The sequence below is a fragment of the Manis javanica genome, chromosome 2 (assembly GCF_040802235.1).
Source record: "Manis javanica isolate MJ-LG chromosome 2, MJ_LKY, whole genome shotgun sequence".
Taxonomy (NCBI): domain Eukaryota; kingdom Metazoa; phylum Chordata; class Mammalia; order Pholidota; family Manidae; genus Manis; species Manis javanica.
The window spans coordinates 48396021-48418420 of record NC_133157.1 but is presented as its reverse complement, the minus strand read 5'-3'; the positions used below and the strand labels follow the sequence as shown (position 1 = coordinate 48418420).

General features: G+C 40.1%; 1 protein-coding gene and 1 long non-coding RNA gene across 5 annotated transcripts in view; one reads left to right on the top strand and one right to left on the bottom strand.

The window, feature by feature from the left end:
* The window catches only part of SLC24A2 (solute carrier family 24 member 2), a 214161-nt gene that overhangs the window by 70390 nt on the left and 121371 nt on the right, over positions 1 to 22400 (bottom strand). For 2 of the 4 annotated variants that reach the window (XM_037018633.2, XM_037018635.2), the window contains exons 3-4: positions 8407 to 8445; positions 5643 to 5751 (exon numbers count right to left, since the gene is read on the bottom strand). In XM_037018633.2, coding sequence (XP_036874528.1) covers positions 5643 to 5751; positions 8407 to 8445 — 148 coding nt within the window. The remainder of the gene's footprint in view (positions 1 to 5642; positions 5752 to 8406; positions 8446 to 22400) is intronic. The other 2 variants (XM_037018634.2, XM_073228443.1) reach the window with 1 other exon arrangement.
* Positions 1 to 22400, top strand: part of LOC108387904 (uncharacterized) — a 222115-nt gene that overhangs the window by 110437 nt on the left and 89278 nt on the right. The gene's annotated exons all lie outside the window — the stretch shown is intronic.

Here is a 22400-nt window from a genome sequence, read left to right as displayed (position 1 = left end):
GGAAGAAAAGGGAAGGAAGAGAAGAACAAAGAGTTTGGAAAGAAAAGAGAAAAAAATAGGAGAACTCATCAAGAATGCAAGAGACAGAGAGCAAACCGTTTGCACTGCAGCAACAACTCAGAACTAGGGGGAGATGTATCCAGTCATCCAGCATATACTGACTAGGCATCTACCTAAGGTCAGTGCCATCCTAGAGGCTGGGGGTACAATGGTGGCCAGGGACATGATTGTTATCTGCTACTATTCAGACAGCCATCAACTGAGTAGGACTTCCTGGAACACAACCAAAGAGCCCTTTGACCAGGCATGGGCTAAGACAATCTACATGGCTACATGGCTAGAGAAATAGTTCTCCAGCAGAAAAATTACAAAAGCAAGCACTCATTCAGTCCATTCAACAAAAATGTATTGGGGTCTCTATGTGCTGGGCACTGGAGATAGGGTAAAGCCTACTGCATGCCTGTGCTGTTGGAGATAAAAAGGTTGAGACAGGCAGCAAATAATGATACTTAACATTCAGGGTGATAAGTGTTATGGAGAAATATGGAGCAGGACAGGGAAGATCCAGAGCTCTGATCTATTGTCATTGCTTTGATTTTGTAGTTTTGATTGAGTAAGGCCTGTCTGATCAAGTGACATGTCAAAGCTGACTTGAAGGAAGGGAGGGCAGGAGACATCTGGATGTCGGGGGAAGAGGGAATGTGTGTAAAAGCCCTGAGGCAGCAGTGTGCTTAGAGTTTGTGAGAAGGAGCTGCTAGGTAGCCAGACAAGTGGAGCAAAGGGAATAATGCACGAGAGGAGGGAGAGAAGGGCTGAGGGAGAGGAGGGGAGAGGAGAGCAGGGGAGGAGGGAGGAGGGAAGAAAGGCAGGTCACAGGGGGCTTTAGGGCCGCTGTAAGAACTAAGGCTTTACTGTTAGCGAGGTGGTTTGAGCAGAGGTGGGGCATAATTTCATGTATGTTTCAGGGAAAGAATGAGGATTCTTAAGTTTTGGGGCATGCCTCTTGTGGGGGAGGCTCAGGGTCACTGTATAAAAGTTGGACTCATAATCCAGCAGGGCCTTTTAAAAGGGAGGATGACGGGGAACATCACCACATCTCTTCTCCACCCATCAGCAACTTGACAGGACAGGACGAAGATCACTGGGGATGGGAGGGAAAAGGGGAACACATCTGGCCTTCACTGGGTCACAGAGCCCCATTCTGCTCAGAATTTTGTGGCCCTGGAAGGTACTGCCCAGCCTTGTTTGGACTGTACCTTCCCCCAAGGCAGGCCAACTACACCTTGTTCCTTCCACACAGGGTAGTCTGCCCAGATCATAACAATGAACAGAGAAACCAGTCAGTGATCTGGGTCCCTGAAACAGACTAGGCTTGATGAAACGTGGTTTCAAATACTTTGGTATCTTCTCATTTGGAATCTCCTCCTTCCTCCCCTTGAGTCTGGGCTGGCCTTTGTGCTGCTTCAGTGGGAGGACACAGTAGAAGTGATGTTCTGGGACTTCCCAGTTCGGTCACCAGAAGCCTTGAAGCTTCTGCCTGGACCTCTTGGGTGGTTTGCTCTTGGAACCCATAGCCATGTATAAGAAGTCAAGCCATGTGGCAGGGCCATGAGACAGCATGGAGGGTCGGGGGTGCCCAGCTGAGCACAGCCTCCCAGCTTTCCTTCAGATGTGCCAGACGTGTAAGCGAAGCCCTTTTGGACCTTCTAACATGCCTACCTACAGTAACACCACATGGCCTCCATTGATGCCACGGAGCAGAGAAGAATCACCCGACTGATCCCCAACCAAATTCCTGATCGTGAAATCATGAACAATAAAATGTGGTGGCAGTTTTAAGCCACTAAATCTTGGGTGCTTTGTCACATTTCAATAGAGAGCTGAGACACAAACACTGCTGGATCTTGTGACCGAGGCCCAGAGGCCGACAAAGCTTTCAGCAAGGTTCAGTCGCTGGATTTTAGAAGGCAAAAACACTTGAGGGGCACGATGAGACAAAGGGAAGTGTCTTTCCACAGGTCATCTGTCCTAAATGATGTTTCCAAAGGATGCGAAAACTTCCCTGTGTGAACACTGACTGTATGCCATGCCGCGCCAACATACAGTCATGTAGGTGTTTGCCAGGAACACACGATGCCCTTTGGTGTGACTGGGAGACTCCGGCAGTGTTCATGCTGTCAGCTCAGTGATGTAATCAGCATGCTCTATATTGTTAAAAGGTGATAGTTTGGCACAAAGATGTGTGAATTCAAGTGATGAAATGCAAACTAAGAGAGATGACTATTTCTGAGAGAGCTGTGGGTTAATTTTTTTGGCTGTTCTTGGAATGGAAAATGATTGTGAATTTTGGGGGAAAAATACCGGGGCAATCTGTTTCCTTGGCTCTGTACTCTGGAGCAATTTTAAACCATTGAAGTGCTTTCCATATTTTCTAATCACTCAAGTCCAGAACTGATTAAAGCTCTCAGCATTCTTGCAGATTCACACCACTGGAACACTCCATGTCTTTCAGGGAAAGGTTTCACCTTGAAAGCAGGTGCCCAGATTTTGAAGGAACATCTTGCTAAAGCAGGAACAAACACTTTAATCGCAGTGCAGCCCCATGAGGGCCAGGTGTTTTGGAAAATCACTGATGGCCCAACTCTGAGACAACCCAGATTTACTTTGTCTTAACTCACAGAAACAATTTGAACCTTATCCACCAAAGAGAAAAAAAACAAAGAGAAGCCCTACCAGAAACTGAATTCTCATAAACAAAAACCAGAGAGACTTAAATTGTTGACATCTGTGGGCAAGGTCACTCACACATGCACACAAGGTTACATATGCTTAGAACATCTCTGGAATGAGCCCCAAGAAATGGGTAGTGGTGGCTTTCTCTGGGGAGAATTGGAGGACTAGAGAAAATTAGGAGATTGATGGAGGAGGAACACTTTTTTTTTCTACTACAAGCTTTTGAATATTTTGAATTAAAAAAATCATATGGTGCATTATTTTTAAAAATAATGAAAGAGAATATTTCCAAACCTGTATGTGGCACTTATAATTTCTTAGGCAATGCATTAAATGCCTTATGTACAGTCACTCCTTTAATCCTTACAACAATCTTATGATGTAGACATCAGTATGTATCATTCTGATTTTACAGATGAGGAAACTGAGTACAGAGAGGTTAAGTAACTTGTCCAAGGTCACACAGCTGGTAAATGAAGACTGTGATCTGGACCCAGAGTCTGGCTCTGGAGTCTGTCCTCTTAATTACTATATGATACTGCCTTGCCAAAAATAAATATACTTAGTCACCTACTTATAATAAAGTTGCAGCAGATAAAACAGTTCTTTTCTCCTCTCACATGGCCCTTCAGGGTGATGGGTGGAGATGGTTCAGAATAACCAAGATGTAATCTGAAACTCATGGGCTTTAGAGGGCTTCGAAATTGTATGACTGTTAAGTTAAAAGCATGACTTGGGCCAAGTTATGTAATCTTTCTGAGCCTTAGCAACTACTACGTGCCACATACTCCACTAGACTCGGGGGACTTTGTGATAGAGTCGAGTCCCTGCTCTCTGGAAACTAGCTGTACCCTGGGGGCAGAGGCGGTGAACAAACCATCACACAAACTGTGATGGGAGTGATGACAACACATCCAAGGGGCCCTGGGAGATGACGATGGGGCCCTGAGGGTTGCCTGCTGGTTGGGGGGTGTTTAGACAAAGTGCTGAAGGATGGGCAGGGGTAAAGCAGGGACAGTGGCAGAGGGTGGGAGAAAGAAAAGTATTCTAGGTCAGGGGAATAGCTTATTCCTTCAAGGAGGAAAGAAGTACCTGTTTGAAGACAGAAAGTGAGTCAAATTGCGTTTGGAGAAAGAGGCAGATCATGTAGACCATGGAAAGTATTTCACAATTTTTCTAAGAGCCCCGGAAAGCCACTGCAGCTTATTAGTAGGACTGACATGATTTGATTGACTTTAGGAAGATTACTTGGGTTGCTGTTTTGGAAAATACGCAGAGAAGGAAGCAGTAGAGGAAATGGAAAAACAGGAAGCTACTGCAGGAATCCAGGCAAGTGATGAAGACGGCTTGGAATAAAGAGCTGGCAGAGAGAGTAGATGAATGAATTTGAGATCTGTTTTGGTGGTACAGTATTTTATGAAATTAGAATACTAATGTTGGCTATGAAGTGTCATTTTGAAGTATAAGCTCACGGGTGTGAAAAAGCCTTGTCAACTGTAAAGTGCTAGACAAAGGTAACTATTCCCTCTAGTGAAGGAACCCAGCACTGGCCCCAAGTCACACGAGGCTTGTGGCTGCGAGGAACTTTTCCTGCCAGCCCTCATTCCCTTCTCTGAGGTGCACTCCAGGTGAAGGAAAAGAAGGCCAGCGACTGAGTCTAATTCCCGTGTCTAGTGGGCCTCTGGATAAATAGAGTAATGATATTTAGGGTGTCCCTGGCTAAGGATTACCCCTAGCAACTAGAACCCAGGATCTATGAAGCAGGGCTCCTGGGAGAACATCACATCAGCTAATTCTCTGGGGTATAAAACAGGGAAGTCTCATAATAAAAATGCTCCAAAGTGAGGGTGACTCCATGATTCTGGGTGAGAGGTGGGGATGATCTTGTGAGGGGAGACAGGACCTAGGGAGCCACTCTTGAGGTCCCAGAGTTTTCTTTCCTTCACCCAAATCACCTGACTGCCTGTACTCTTGAAATTATTTAGCACAGCTTTATATTGGGAAGAGCTCTTATTTATGTGACATGATTTAGCAATCTCATCCCACGTGTTCATTCGGTGGCAGACACCTGTTTCCTGGGCCATGCTCTTCCCCTTAACCCTGTGTAACATCAGACCTGATTATAAAGTCCAGGGATGCAGGGAAGACAGACCTGATTATATCTGAACCCTTGCTAGTGGCTTAACTCTGATACTTACCTGACACAACAGACATCGACCTGCTGGAAAACTGGATACCTAGGCAATTTATGAAACATGTGGATCTGTTTGTGAATGAGTGAAACTGGAAGAGGACAATACTGGATTCCTTGTGATGGTTCCTATGATTATCCTAGGAGATGAGCCAGGCCTTTTGGGTCTCCAAGGACTGATTCTAAGTGTTACCTTAGTGAGGGCTCTTTGGATGCTTAGAAGCTCACCTCCCACTCCCCAGCTGCCAAAGAATCTGTACAATATCACTGTTCTGCATTGAGCATCATTCCCAACACTATTCATGGCCCTTATAAACCATGGAGTTCTCTCTCTCTTTTTAAAAGACATATATCTTCACATGCAACTTCATTTTGGAACTTAGGAAGGATGATGAAAGAGAAGTGTCACACCAGCTGGAAGGGAGTAAAAGCTTTTTGTCTTTTCCTCATGACAAACTCTATTTATGCTGGAGGCATCAAAAGACAATCAGCACAAGGACCTCAGATCCAGCTCCTGGTACAAAAATCCCCCGCTGTGAATTGACCTGTTATTGCAGAGAAAGTGTGCCAAAGGGCCAGGGCTTCCTCTGGCAGATGAGAAACAAGAGGACACTGGCAGGCTTGTGTGACGGAAGCATAAACATGTTTTATGAAGAGAAGCCCTTTTATACCCTCTTTTCCCCTAAACAAGCTCCCAAAACTAAAGCCTGATGTTTACCTTCAGCGAGTGGGTCAAGGGTGTGTATCATGAGCTGAAAGATGCTGTTCCTCATGAGGCTGTTGTGGAGGGAGGCAGAACTTCCACCTCGCTGCAGACGTGGTTTAGCCTGAGCACAGAGACCAGAGAGAGATGTTGTTAGTTCTCAGAGGCTGAAGATGAATGCATGATAGACCAGACCCTCGCCTAGTCTGGTGGGGGGGGGGTCACTCATTTCTGTCACATGATCATACACTATTGAACCAAAGTACATTTCAAATCCCCCAAAGGAATGGCTTTCTCACATTCTTCCTTCCAAATGAATTAATTGCTACCATTTTTTTTAGAGCTTAGTAAATGCTAGTCAATGTGCTTTACCTCCATCAGTTTATCTCATTTTCAAAATGAGCCTTATGAACTAAATGCTATTATTATTCCCTTTTGATGGATAAGGTAACTTGGTCCCAGAGAAGTGAAATGAGTCCATGTCATACAGACAAAAAATGGAAGATAGAGGAATAGATCTTGGGGTTTGCTTCTCTCAAAACTTCTCTGACCCAGTGGGTGGTGTCTAAAATATTTAGATTATGACATCCTACCAGTAAACATTTTCAGTAGGTATAAATGTATCCATCTATATACTTGGATCTGTGTCTGTATCTATACTTGTGTCTATATTCACACACATCTTAAATTTGAGCAAATACATTATAAAACATTTGCAAAAGTATAAATCATAAAGAATAATATAAAAGTATGATAGAAGGGCTAATATATTACCCTTCCCCAAAGGAACATCTTGCACTTCTCCTGGGGTACAACATCTCTACCCAGAGAACCAGACCACAGCTCTAATCCATGTGTGAGGTGAGATTTGAAGAGAGAAAAACCTCTTATTCTGAATCCACAGAGAAACTCCCAGCTTCAGAAAGGGGGCCCCTACTGCATATTCTCCTACTAGTGTGATCCTTTGGCCAAATAAATGAAACTGATAGGTAAGAGAAAAAGAAAGAACTTCTAGAGATGAGGTTACCAAAGTCTGGCTATTTATTTATTTATTTATTTATTTATTTATTTTATTGAAGTATTGTTGATAGACAATCTTATATTGGTTTCGAATATACAACACAGTGGTTCAACAGTCACCCACATTATCGAATCCTCACCCCCATTTGGACAGATTATTATGCTGCGTGGCACCTGCTCTCTCCCCCCCTCTGGTGGACTTAGTGCTGGCTCTCACAGGAGAAGATGCTTCAGAGGCAGCCAGGCTTTATAGACAGGCAGATTTAAGAGGTAGGCAGGTAATATAGGGTAAGAGTATTAATTTCTTATTAAACTTTTGGTCCAAAATCTTGGCATGGGATTATTCTGAGCCAGGTAAAAATTGAATATTATTCGCCACTAAGTCTACCAACCCTCTACATTACAGGGCTTTTCCAAAATAGTCCATCACACTCCAAAACCACCAGAGGGTTTCTCAAGAAAAGTCCACAATCAAATACAGTTGGCAAATGCTACATCCTAGACCAACCCACCTGTAGCCTTTTGAGATACACATTAGACCACTAAGTCAAGCACTTAGGCAAGCTGGCTAACTTGGCTAACTTGGACAGTTAACCATTACCCACAAGTTCCTTCTTTTATAGAAAACTTTCTCATGATCATGGTCTGCAAGATAGGAGACAAACATGGAGCCCATAGTACCTGTGAAGTATGGGTAAATGTCTGTGTGAGCTAGACAGAGAAAGCTGAATTTCTTTTTGTGATTTTGTTATAATTGATATTCTATTAGAAAGCATATTCTCAGTTCTATAAGGTTTGGAGAAGAATCAGAGGGGATTACTGTTGTCTTAGTCGTGAACCAGGTCATGAGCTCCTCAAGGGAAAAGATTGGCCTGTGCCCCTAGCCTAGTACTAGACCTGGCATTTCCTGTGGGCTCTCAGTGACTGTCATAAGTCTGCTCTGAATGCTTCTGAGTACTACAGGAGGAAGGATGGGGTCATAGTATCTTTATTACGAGTTCATTCAGCCTTAAGTTTCAAAATATTTTAGGGGGAAAGTTAAGAGACTTGAATAGACTTAAAATGTGATGACTTTTCAATGGCTGACAACAAGAACTCTGAAGGTTATTTCCTTACCACATTGCACAGTATAAAATGTGATGTGTTAATCGGAAAGGCACTGGAAAATGTGTTTGTTGTTAATGATTGGTCATAACCACTGTTACTGTGGTCCTTATTCTGAGAAACTGGAAAAACTCTCCTGTGTAGCTCTTCATAAGCAAGGAATATATCTACAGAAGAATGTAAAGCATTCTTTTGGATATTATGTATATATTGAATATATATAGTTCTCATGCATCATTTCTTTTGATGGAACCAAAAGAAATTCCAACCAAAAATTAGGTGCATGCAAATGCACAAAGAAAACAGGTATCAAGCATTAGATCCCACACTGTCCCCAAATACCAATTCAACATCCCTTGGAATGCAATTTGGAAATATCTTACTCTTCCAGTGCCTATAAAAGTTCACAGCAATTGAAAGAGAGACCTTGAACTTGCTGAAACTTAGTCCCAGAATTAAATTGTCAGTGGATATCAGAATTCAGATGACACTAATTGTAGGACAAGGCGTACATATACACTGGCAGATTAAACCATGTAAGTATTCCAAGGGAGAGGATGATTTGTTGAGCATGTGAGCCCCTCTTCCTCCCACACCTGCCCCCACACTGTCCACAGGCACATGAACAAGTACAGACAGAACCACTGCTTCCTACCGGTAGAGCCTGTTCATCCTTGTCCCTGGCTGAAGATGACTGCATAAGAGGAAAAGGCAAAAACAGAAGACAAAGAAATAAATAAAAGACAAATCACATACATGTTTTACATTTAATAACAAGCATAAATACAGGGAAAGATTTGGTTCTTTCTGCTCCTGGGAAGAAATACACCAACGGGGTGGGCCAAGGGTGTATATTTCTAGTGAATATACAATGGTTTATCTAGGCACATGGTAAATTCTCCTGAAAGATCAAAGTTAAGTGGCCAACCCAAATGCCTGCAGTAGAGGGCAGTTAAATCATTTATGGCCCATCCATGTAGAATACCATGTGATTATTAAAGCAAACTAGGGAAGTACACATGTATTGACGTGCAAAAATATCTAAGATACATTGTTAAGTGTCAAAAATTAAAAACCTTATTGTTATCTCATTTTATTAAAGAAAGTAAATTAATAATATTTTATGTAAAGAAAAAAATTCTTCGAGAATCATAACAAACTGATGCTGGGTGGTTATTGATCGGTGTTGGGATTACAAGGATATACCATTTTCCATGTCTTTTGGAGGGAGTCAATATTTACCACCCCACATACGGTGAATAAAATCTGAAGGAGTTAGGTCAAGACTAAAATCATCACACATGAAATTCAAATGATCTATTCTTTCCTGCTCCCACCACTTCAAGTTTTCCACTCTAAAAGTGGAAATATCTGTCAAGTGGAGAAAACCGACACAAGGGCACGTGAGGCCCAGGCATGTGTTAGGAGAGAGCACAACTCAGACAAGGGACCCTGGAGTCTACCAACATGACCCAGTGGGTGGCTATGCTTCCTCAACTTAATATGAATACTCCTTCTTCAGAACCTGGGCACCCTGCTGGGATCTTTCCAGGTGTACAGGTGCCTTGTGGATCCCTCCTGCTCAGACACTGCCTTCGCTACTCCACCTCAACTACGGGTGCAAACAGCAAGAACAAACAGGAGCCATTCCCCTAGGCCTGTCTTCTGGTCCTGCCCATCAGAGTCTTTGCTGATCTGTGTCCTCAGGAATAACTGCACACTTGGAGAAGAGTAGATGAGTGCAGAACTGCTTTAAAACCTGCATAGGTCCTAAGCTCTCTTTTTCTGTCCTATCACATACGTCATATAAAGAATGTTAAGATGCCCCCACATCCCATCTAAAATAAACATTTTTGTTTAAAAAAAAAATGGAAAGGAGCCTTACAATTTTGCATTTCAAATTATTGGCCATGTGCAATTCATTTAATTTATGGTTGGCATGCTTAAAATCTTGGAATGTGAGAAAATTGAATCTATAATTTGTTTTCACAGATAATGTAATTTTTAAGAAGATTAAATGAACACTTAATAAAGTTGATAATAAATATTTCATAGACATTCAGTCAAACATTTAATAATCTAGTGGGTGGTACCTTTTTAGATTTTAGAGTCAGTATCAACATATCTATATTTTTGTGGTTCCAAACATTTTTGTAGAAACGTGAAGAACTTGTAAGTCTCAGGCACAGCAGATAGAATAGTTCTGAGATGGTGGTAATTTCTGAACGTAGCCCATGGGCATTACTATAAATTTGCCATAACTGCCTGATTTGGGGCTCTCTGTTGATGACTTCTCTGAAAATACTAATAAGAAAATATCCAAAAAACACACTTGGGAAACTGCAGTGGACCTGAAATTGTTTCATTTCCCTTTCTGCTCGGAAAGGCACTGTGTGATCCCTCTTCTCTCTGGCAGAGCCTTTCATTTTCTCTTCTTCTACATCAGACAGCTCAGCAAATGGCCCCACAGTCTATAGAACAATCCCCCAGGGAAATCATCCAGTGCCACAAGCTCAACCTTTGGACATACATGCAGATGAACTGTCAGGGCACGCCTTTTCAGTTAGCCAATTTACACCTTGGGGCTAAGTGGGAGATGAATAATTATGAGCTGAGATTGATACCACAGTGAACTACAGAACATGAAGGAACAAAATGAAGCTGTGGTCTTTAAGGGAAAAACTATCACCCGTGAAGAGTTGGGATTAAAAAATAGATATGTAAAGAAAAGTATTTGAGGAAGGAAAAAAATTCAAACCTGTATTTTCCTCTGAAAAGAAGAAAAAAAATCTACCCCATTGACTTCCTTTTTCTCACAGACAAGGAGGATTGTAACACACAATAAGTGGAAAGAAAATGCTTTGTACCCAGAATCTACAAAGAAAAACTCGAGTGCACAGAAAGGTCTGAAATCCTTTACAAACTCTCCCCTTGTTTAATGTCAGCAGAGTTCAAGTTGACATCATTGGTTTTCTTTCAAATGTACTTTGCAGACATGAACATACTTCAGGTTATAATGTGTAAATGTAGGTATACACACAGATGGCAGCTGAGGCCATTAAAACACACTTTTACTTTCTTTTATGTGGCCCTGTTGCAAAAGGGATGAGAAATGTGACATATGATGGTAATTGCTCATTTTCAGAGACTCACACACATTTACTGATATTTCCCGATGTGCATGTGACTTAGCCCTACTCCAACTGCATCTTGAAGCAGCCTCATAATCCTGCAGTGTGCTGCTGATTATGTTAGAAATTCAATTTTAAAGGGGCTTTAATTACACTAGAAATAACTAGTGAAGGTGACAAAGAATGTGTATAGCCTGAGTTTATAGGCCCGTAGTATTTCTATCCACTGGATTATTCAGCTAACTATCTGGGTTTGGGGCTGGCCTCAGTGTTGGTGAATTTTTTTCAGAGCCATTGAACATCTGGCAAGTTTATTCTAACCCACTGGATATTACAGAAGACATATTTTAAAGCTTCTTTAAAAGATGACTAATGTAACTTCAAGGCTTAATCTTGGATTTCTTATTGTACATTTTGCTTTTTAATTCCCTTGATATTAAACATATCAAATACTATATATTTGTATTGTAGGAAAAATTGTTAAGCCAAGTGGTAGCATAAACAGAAACTCTTGAAGAATATTTAGAAGAATTCCTAAAATGCATCCCGAAGCATCTCAGGCTGGGGCTGTGGTGTGCCAATGTACACCCGCCCCTTTGTTCATGAAAGTAGGACATCCACCAGGCCAGGATGTAAGGAATACATCTTCTATTTAAGAGAACACATTCTTTAGTTCAACCCTTTATTAAATTTAAACTTGCTCCCTTCCTGATTCCTGCAAGGAGGTGAGTAATTGAGCAACTGGAATGATGCCATTAATATCCCAGGCAGAAACCCTGATTCTATATGGGAATTTTGCTACGTATTTGATAGGTGTTTTGAAATGCCCCATTCTCCCCCACCCCCAGACAATAAGACACAGTCCATTTAGAAAGCATTTTAGCACTATAAATCATTCACAAATCCATACATTGTCCCTATTCCTTTGACCCTGGAAAGCCACAGGTTGTGGAATGATTTCTCTGATTACAACGTAGTTTTGATTTGACTTTATACAAAGGCTCAATCCACATACAGGCCCCTGGTTCATCTCACAGATGCAAACGTTAGGCCAGTCTTGCAGTTCAGCTGCATCGTGGCCACACAGCCCTTGGTTCACGCTGACCAGTAACTGCCCACCTGCAAATCACATCATCAAATGGGTCCCTGGGAAGATTTCATATGCCAGAGGACAACTGTGTAACATAAGGGATGGCTCTTTGGGACAGTGGCATGATGTCATATATAGAAAGACAAGTAATGTGTCAAAACAATTAGTTAACAGCCATAAACATCCACCACTATAACCTTTTATTAAGTTCTGCACAATGGGCCTTTATTCCTTGTGCACTATGGTCTATAAAAGCAAACTTAAAAATATAGTTATTTTGTCATAAATATGATCTGAGTGTATATGCCAGTGGTTAGAAATATTAATTCAATGTTTAATTGACATTATTTTAATGTCTTAAGAATTTAGAAAGATTGGGTTGAGGGATGATTTGATTTTTATTTAAAAAATTAACAAGAAAGAATGAAATGATCTCTTCTTTTTTCTTTTAATACATTTACCTGTAACAAGCAGTAACATTCAAAACATCTGTCCTCAAAAAAGATGAATAAATCTTAAAGTCTATGGAGACTAGATGAGAGGTGCAAAAGCCTCAGCCCTGAGATCTAGAAGGAAAGAAATCCTACCACTTCTTAATCAGATGTCAAATCATCACTGTCTCCCTCTCTCTACTGCCTTAACATACTCCCTGAAGCATTAAGGGAGGAAGGATTAAATAGCCTAAAGAAAGAAATACTAAGGTATTTTAGTTCAGATAACTTGTACCACTGGTTCTGGGTAATTTTCCCTGTCCTTTGGGGAAGGTAAAAATCTCACAGATTAATGAAGTGCTGAAGGTGGCAGGCCAGGAACAGCCACTTTTGCAACTCAGAGGAAATACACTGGGATGGAGAAAAAGGATGGAAATAAAGTAATAAGTATGGTAATGGAAGCTCACATTTTGGAAGCAAAGCCTTCTGATGATTTGTTTGAATAATTTGAATGATCACAAAATATTTGGGATTATGATATTTCAGAAGAATAGCCATTACCCAAATGGAGGGAATGGAAGTGAAATTGCTAAGAAATAGTTAAGGAACAACGTTTTGCCTCTTAAAATGGTTGTACAAGTTGAGAAATAGTGTAGGATGGGAAGTAGTGTCATATAGTTAATAAGAATATGGGATTCAGGCTCAGGCTGCTTGTATTCATTTTCCTACTTTTGCCACTTATTAGCTGTGTGACCTTAGACAAGTTGCTTAATCACTCTGTGCTTTGGGTCCCTCATCTGTAAAACAGGGATAATAAAAGTACTTCAGAGGGCTGGTGTGTGGCTAAGTGAATTAATATGTTTAAAGGGCTCAGACCAATGTTTGGCATATAGTAGGCACTATGTATTAGCTTTATTTACCATTACTATTAATACTAGGAGCCACCAGGGAGAATGACAAATTATAAGATAATAGTAGGTTCAGGGTTGTGAACTGGATTACAGAACAGGGTGGCTTCTGTGGGAAGTAGGAAAATTCCTGTGATGAGAATGATGAGAGGTGATTTATGTAGGACACTACAGCATGGTTAATTAGGCATGTCCGAGGTTGGCTCAGGGATGAGAGGACACAACAGATTGTATTTCCCTGACTTGGCTTCTGACTATGTCCCTGCCCCATCAATCAGCATTGTCTAAAGGATATGGGATTGGCAAAGCTAGGTCAGCACTTCATAACTCATACACCTTAGTGAGACAGTTTTTGATCAGGAAGCTCTGGAGGCTAGAATATTCAGAGAAGGCAGAACCCAGGCCAGAACCAAGAGGATCCCCCACCAAACCCACCCCCTTGAAGTTCTGGAAGTTTCTGGTCAACACTTTCACTTGGAAGGATGTTGCTTGTGAGTGAAAAGGGGCAATACCTAGATCAGAAAGGCCATAGGCTTAGCCATAAGTCCAGTTTCTGGGGGAGCCGTTTCTCTGTGGGTGGCATTCTGGACTGGAAGATCTCTGATGACAGGAAGCCAGACTGTGCAGGGATGACATGGGAACACGTCTAGGGTGGGCACCTGGGTGTGTTGGGTATCTGCTGAACGTCAGGATTTGGATAGAGTGAAACAAGGTTCTCTCAAAACTTGAAAACAGTCTACCCCATGAGAGGGCAGCTACTCATAACAGATGAGATGGGACATCTGTTGTGAGCCAGTCTAAAATTGTTAGGAAATATGATTTGGGAATATAAAGTAAGTTAAGGGGCCAGGAAACTTCAAGATGCAGAAATGGACTACAATTGACCAACTGAAATCTGCAAATTGCTTATGATCAGTGTCTCCAAACTTTACTGACTATATACCACATTGAAAACATTCTGAGTAACATATATACAATGTGAATGCCTATCTAATCATGTATCTACATATTTATCTAATCATCTGTCTATCTAATTTATGTGCTACTGTCAGCCATTAAGTAAACATGGACTAACTTATCCTTTTTAAAAAAAATATATAAATAGAAGAAGTCCTGATATTTTCTCTCCACATGCCAAATATTTGTCTCGTGCACATCACTGGAGCATTAGCACAGATGTTTAAAAGGGAGTTTTACAGAGAGTAGAGTGGCAGTTATCAGGAGCTGGCAGGTGGGGAGATGAGATGTTGGTCAAAGGGTATAAACTAATTGTAAGATGAGTAAGTTCTGGGGGTCTAATATATAGCTTATATACTTGAAACTTGCTAAGAGAATAGATCTGATTTTTCTCACCCAAAAAAGAAATGATAATTATGAAAGGTGAAAGAGGTGTTAGGTAACACTGTGGTGGCAATCTTTGTGCAGTATGTAAGTGTATCAAGTCACATATTGTATACCTTAAACTTATATAATATGTCAATTGTATCTCAATAAAGCTAGAAAAAAGTAAAAAAATAAAAAGGAGTTTTAAATGCCCCTCATAGAATAGATAAGCCGTTTTGAAGTGTATCCTACACCCAACTCCCCCAGGCAGCCTCTCAAAAAGTGGAAGTTGTAAGATCCCTGAGGACAGGATTTAACCTGTCCTCTCATCTACCCAGTGTCTCTCATGGTCCCTAATGTGGCTACTTAAAATGCAACCAGGAGGCACGGGAGAGGGAGGCCACTCGGGCAGAATGGGGACTGTGTGTGTGTTCCTGTGTCAGCAACCAAATCTCTGATGCTTGTTCCTCCAGCTAAATTAATAGTAATGAGGATTATTGAAATCTACCCCATCAGATCCCTCTTTAATCTTTTTTTTTTTCAAGTACATACACAGAAGACAGTAATTCCCATTTTATAAAGGGAGAGAGGGAAGCAGAAGTGCCTCAGGCTGTTTCTGTACTCAGGATACTAAGTACCTGCGTTAATTCACTTAATTCAGGAATTAACAACCTAACTACCACTGCCATCCCGCACCTCCCATGAAAAATCCAGATGTCGCTAATATACTTTGTTGTATTGTTTGAGCCATTCTCACAATTGCTAATGAACCACTTTGATATGTCAGCCAAACACAATCCAAAAAGTTAGTGGTGTTCTGGCATTAGTCACACAGATTTCCTTTGACTGGGAAGGAACCCTAAAGGCACTCTTATGTTAAGTCTGGACTGTCTAAATACTTTTAAGGAAAGAGTGTCTAAGAGGGTGTGAATTTTAAAGAAAAGTCTGACAAATGCGGCTGCTGGACAAGCCACAGAATAATTTGTTACAAACATTTATTGAAAGCTCAATACACACCAAATGCTTTATATATGATAACTCATTGAATGCTCACAGTAAGAGGTATTATAGCCCCTCCTGCCCCCCTTTAATACACGAGGACCCTGAGGCTGGTGGAAGTGGCACAATTTGTCCAAGGCAGTAAATGGCAGAGTTGGGATATGAACTCAGTTGGGCTCCAGAGCCTTGGTACTGGGGAAACGAGAAAGTGGAATTTCCCTTGCAGTGACCTGTAGGAAGAAGGATGGAGGCACTAGAACTCCAAATGCAATAAAAAGTTTGTGTATATTAAGAATGATTTATGAGCTCTGGCTTCCAATGGCAGCCAGAAAGTAGTCGCCAATGATGCTGTGAATGCAGAATGGTATCTTATATTTGTGTTTGTTTGATACAGAAAGTTGATGCCTGGGACAGAGAAAGTTTAAAGATTATTTTATTGTCTTCTGTCTCTTTCAGCATTTTTATTTAGACTCACCTGTAATTGTCATGAATTTTCCTTATTGTTTCTGTCTCTTAAGGTCATGGAGGCACTTTTTATGACCTTGAAAGTGGCATAGGTTCAATTAACACTGCAAATTAGTTTATCCATATATCAGGTTGTACTAAGGAATTCATAGCTCAGTAGGTGGTGGGAAAAGTGGGGACCTTGGGTGGTCCAATTTATCAGTGGCTGTGCAATACTAGTCTACAGTTTATTTGGAAGCACCATGGGCTCAGTCTTCAATTTATTTCTGACATTTGAAGGACTAGTGCTGTTTCTTTGTTTCAAGGAAAGAACAACTCAAAAATGAAATAATCATAGTCCCAGTGCCTCAAGCATCAATAAGAGACCCTGAATATCAAGTTTGGAATAAAAAATTCAGTTACTCAATTAAAAATATTTATTTGGTAATCTTTACTGAACACTTACTATATGTCAGGCATTCTTCTAGGCTCTAGGGATGCAGAGGTGACCAAAACTGTCAAAAATCTCTGTGCTCATGGAGCTTACATTCCAGAATATACTATCAAAAAATTAACTAGACAGAAAAAATAGGTAGTAGTTGGAGCACTTAAAATTAAGTATTATAATTAAGGATACACTTAAGTGGATTAACTGTGGCCTAACAATCACTTTTGTAGTCATCTTCATGATTTAATTTATAAATCCTGGATTTAACATGCATTCTGATTTGGAGAGAAGCTAGTAAAGACTAGCTATTTAAAGTGCATCTTGAAAGTGATAGAATTGAAGGTGTGATTTAAATTTTGACAATGTTATTGGCAACAAAGTTTCTTGCCAATGTGTTTTGAAAACCTCTGCAGACTTAAGATTAAAAAAAGAAATCCTGAACTCTAAGAACAAAAGACTACAATTTTAATGTGACTTAACTTTGTGATTTTGATATATGTAACTTTTTGCTTTAGTGATCTATATACAGTGAAACCTCATGAATAGAGCATTGATTTTCCATCATATTTTAACTTGTGATCCTAGAAATTTCCCTGGTACCACACCAGCTTCTAATTCCTACAGGACTCTGAAAGAATTTCCTACCATGCAGAAAAACAGAGATGCCGAATTTGTTGAACTTGTTTTTGAAATTCCCAGGAAGGCAATGAAAGTCATGTAAACCCAATTTAAACATTGATCATATACATGAAAATATAATTAAACTTTGAGAAAACAACAAAGGGCAAAATATCAAGTATTAACATTTTCTGTTGAAAATGTACTGATATTGAGAATCAATCCCATTCCTTGATCCCAAAACAGGGCAGGAGGAAACTAAGATTATTCATATCATGGAGATGGGTTTTAAAAATAGGACGTAACAACACTCATTTGGAACATTGCTTAGCTACTTCCGTATTCCATTCACACTTGGTCCATCTCTGCATGTGCTCCTAGTTCACTCCTTTGTATTACATCTCATCTCTGTCTTTCCCACTTTGAGCACAGAGGGCAGAGACCTTCTGAGGGCAGAGACCATGCTTATCTCATTTTATATGATTCCATAGTATGTCTACATAGTGGTGCTAGATGTTCAATAAGTACGTTTAATAAGAGATAAGTGAAATCAGATCTTGTTTTTTAATGAGCCCATATGCTCATATATAATGAGGTTGGAGGCAAATGTCTTTTTTTTTTTCCAGCTCAAAACAGAACCATGTGACTTTCCCCGTAGTTTTTGACACTATTAATGACCTGCTTCTTCTCGAATCACTTTCTTTCCATGTATCTGTGATGTGTGCTCTGACCAGGCTGTTATTTCTTCATAATTGTAGAAATGGAACAATACAAAACTTCTCTCATTTGAACTCTTTAATTAGGATTGGCATTGCACAATTATTCCTGATTGCTTGTGTTTGCCATTTTGTTTGATTGGTTGTAACTGTAACCGTCTTGAACATGAGAGTCTTCACATTACACATCTTTATATTTCATATTTTGCCTACCAGTATGCGGGACCCTGCAGATGCTCAGAAAACATTGATTTCTGGATTGATTGTTACAAAGAGGTGGGGCTGAGCCTTGCCAGGGAGGAGGATGCTCAAAGAGGCAGAAAACTCACTCTGAGACAGAAAGAACTGAGGGGCCTGGACCCCAATTCAGGGCTGGGCTTAGGCCACGGTCATCAGAAGCTACTGTGACTAACACAGAGCGGTGTCAGGCAGCAAGTCTTCGGCTTAGTCCCTGGGACCGTGTCTCCACACACTATTGCTTGGGTCCTTTTACCTGCAAGGTGGTCTGATTCTTTTTGGTGATCTCACTGGACCTGTAATACCAATGGCAGAGGACAGTGTGGTCGCAGTGGTCTTTTTTTAGCTGGTGGAAGTGTTGAATGAACAGGTCCACCAAGTAGTGAGTGGAAACATGGCTTTAAGGAGTAGTGGCACTGGTCGTTGACCATGATACACCTGCGCACCCTGGACAAACAGGGTGCATGACAAGGACTAGGAGTACCACCAGTGGACTTGGACACGAGGAGAGTTCCCTTCTCAATTATGCCCCTAAGACTGATGCATTAAGATCACCTTAGGTGCAAATTTATCCCCCAAATCTTCTCAGTTCACTTACCTTCCTATCCTTTGCTTTCAGAGGCAGTCTAGGCAAATTGGCCTTTTAGCTATTTTATCTGGGCCCTGCCCTGAATAGTATCTGCTCCATTTGCCAAATATCTTCCTTCATGATATCTTCAAAATCACTCTTTCATTCATTCCTCAGCATATATTTAAGGAGTACCTTGTATGTGCTACACTGTTCTCGGTATGGGGATGCAACAGCGAACAAACCAGCCCAAATTCTTGCTGTCATGGAATTTATACTGTTTTAAATCTCTCTTCTAAGACCGAGTCTTCCAACTAAGTAGGAACAGCAGCAGTTAATGTACAAAATTCCTGAAGACTGAGCACTAATAGAGAAAAATCCCTTTATTGAGTACTAACTACACTTGAGATAGATATGTGTTAAATGCTCATTTAATCCTTACCACAATCCTGGTGGTGGGTACTATGAGGAAGCATTTTAAAAAACCTCTTTGTTCTGAAATAATTACGGATTGATAGGTAAGTAAGAAAAAAAATTACAGGTTGGTCCTCTGCACTCTTTACCCGGCCTCCCCCAAAGATAGTACCTCACATAACTACAGTACAGTAGCAAAGCCAGGAAACTGACATTGGCACAAGCCATAGAGTTCATTCAGATTGCTTCAGTTACATGTGCACTTACGTGTGATTATTTATGGTGTGTGTGCCACTCTAGGCAATATATACAAATGTGGAGCTTTATGTAACCACCGCTGCAATCAAGACATTTACCTCTACCAATCCCATAAGATTCCCTTGTGCAATGCCTTTATAGCAACACCCACGCCCTCTCCTCATCCGTAACCCCTGGTGATTTCTATTCTGTTATCCATCTCTGTAATTATTTCATGATTGTTATATAAGTGGAAGCATGCAGTATGTATCGTTGAGACTGGCTTTTCCACTCAGTACAATTCCTGATTCATCCAAGCTGTTGCAGGTATCAATAGCTTGTTCCTCCTTATTGTGGAGTACTATTCCATGATATGGATGTACCACATCCCCCTCTGAAGAACATGTGGATAGTTTCAGTTTGAGGTAATTGTGAGTAAGGCTGCCATGAACAATGATGTACAAGCTTCTGCATAAAAATAAGTTTTATTTGTCTGGGATATATGCACAAGAATATAATTGCTGGGTTGTAAGGCCATTCTTAGTTTTCAAAGGAACGATAAACTATTTCCCTTTTATATTCCCACCAGCAATATATGAATGATTCAGTTTTTCTACATTCTTGTCTGCATTTGGTATTATTGCTATTTTTAATTTTAGCCATTTTAATATGTATAGTGGTATATCTCATTGTGGTTTAAATGTGCATGTCTCTAATGGCTTATGATGTTGGATATTTCTTCATGTACTTATTTGCCATTTTTATATTCTCTTCGGTGACGTGTTTATATTTATCATTTGTCCATTATCTAATTGGATTTTTAAAATGTTATGTTTCAAAAGTTGTTTATATATTCTACACCTAAGTCCTTTGCCAGACATGTGGTTTGCAAATATTTTCTCCCCACCTGTAATTTGTCCTTTCATCTTTTTAACATGGTGTTTCACAGTGCAAAAGTTTTTAATTTGGACAAGCTCCAATTTATTGATTCTCCTTTTATGGATCCACTTTTGGTAACAAGTCTAAGAATGCTTTGCGTAGTCCTAGGTCCTGAAAATTTTAACCTATTTTTTTCCTAGAAGTTTACAGTTTTATGTTTTCATTAAAACTCACAATCCATTTTGAGTTAATTTTTATATACGGTGTAGTTTTGGTTATGATCTACTTTTTGCTTATGGATGTCCACTGACCATTATACCCACTTTCAAGGTCTGGAATGGAAGATTTAGGGAGGTTAACTAACTTGCCTGAGGCCATCCAGATAGTAAGTGGAGGTGGTGGCATTGAAACACCAGAAGTCTAACTTGCAACCATCTTCTCTTAATAGTTGTACTTCTCTGGATCCAAGGCATTGCTCTCTTTGCATTCCCCAAGTAAACATAAAACACCCTGAATTCATCTTCCATGTGGGATAGAGGAAATTTATTCAGGAACTAGAAGCCATCTAATCTTCATAGGACTTTTTAAGGAAATCTGGAGCTGTAATCATTAGCCTTGTTTTAAACAAAAAAGCACATGATTTAAAGAATAAATGATTATTTCTGACATTATGCATCCTTCTAATTGCAGAAGAATTCCAGAAATTCTAATTCCAGAAAAAGAGAGATGAAATTGAGATTTGTCATTAAGTAAGGAGGGTGCTTTATTTTTGTTGATGAAATAGTAATGGACTGATGATATTGGAAGGTTGAGGCCCTAAAATAAAATTTCTGGTTCCAGATAGAGGCTGTGGTCTCCTAGGGATATCTTATCTGTTATCTGTCAGTAGCACAACGGAAATTGTATACTATTGAAAACAGATGTAGCCCTGTAGTATCAGAAATAGAAAAGATATGCTCTGGGAATCCTAACAGCATTACTGTCAAATGGAGCTAGGAGGTACCGATATTATCGTCAGCACTATTTTCTTGGCCAAATATTCAGCGTTATTTTCAGTGCTGGAATTAAAAATCTGTTACAGCATTAGGGGACAATAACATGAGGAACATGTAGAAAAAGCTCTCTTTCTAGTTATTGCAGGGTGAGACACTTTGTTTTGGAGCAGGTGTCACTGCACTAGCTTATTGCCCAGAAAACACCTTAAATGCTGCTGATAATCATATATAATGTTGTACAATATCATCGTTGAAAATTCATTATTTACTGAATTATAGCAGTAACACTAGACATCTTTGGACAGGATACTGTTACAATAAAAAAAAATGTGGGGCCTATGGAATATGATGCTTTCCAACTGACTGAAGAAAATTCAGTCCAAAAGTGAGAGATTATGCTTTTGTTGACATGTCTCTCAAAATAAAGTGTGTGTTCATTCTCTAAGTTTTGTAACAAAAAATTTCAAACACAGGAAAGGTTCTAAGAAGAGTGAGTGCATGAATAGCTATTCCCTCCACTGAGATTCAATAATTGTTAACATTTTCTATATTTGCTTTATCAATATGTGTATATATTTATATATTTTTTCTGAATCATTTTAAAGTAAGTTGCAGATGTCAGGCTAAATTCATCCCTAAACACTTCCCATGTTATCTTCTAAGGATACAGGCATTCTCATGTAAAATCATAGTGCCATGAATGTGTACATTTTATAGGTACGTTAACAAGTGACATGCTAACTTAACAGGGTAACACTTTCTACTGATGGTATTTTTTTTTGACAACATGATCAATTATGTTTGTGTTTATACTTTTGTCCCCAAAGTTTGTTACCAAGCATATGTAAAACAAAATACCTGTTTTATTTGCTAAGACCTCCTCCCTTCACAACTTACTCCACCAACCTATGAGAACAGATCAACAATCATTTGGTTCATTAAAAAAAGTTGCTCCAGGTGCAAGTATTCATTTCCTGACTGATGTTACCTATTAGCTTATTGGTGCGCCATAGTGACCACAGAGACATTTATAAATACATACACTATTTAGTGCTGGAATTTGGGGTCCATAGTCTGGATTTGGTTGGGGGAAGAATGTGAAATCTCTGGAATGGTATGTAAAATTTTGTGCATCTATGAATTTACAGGAGGCAGGAGAAAAAGCATTCATAGCTTCCAAAAGATTCCCAGAAGTGTCCATGACCTTAAAG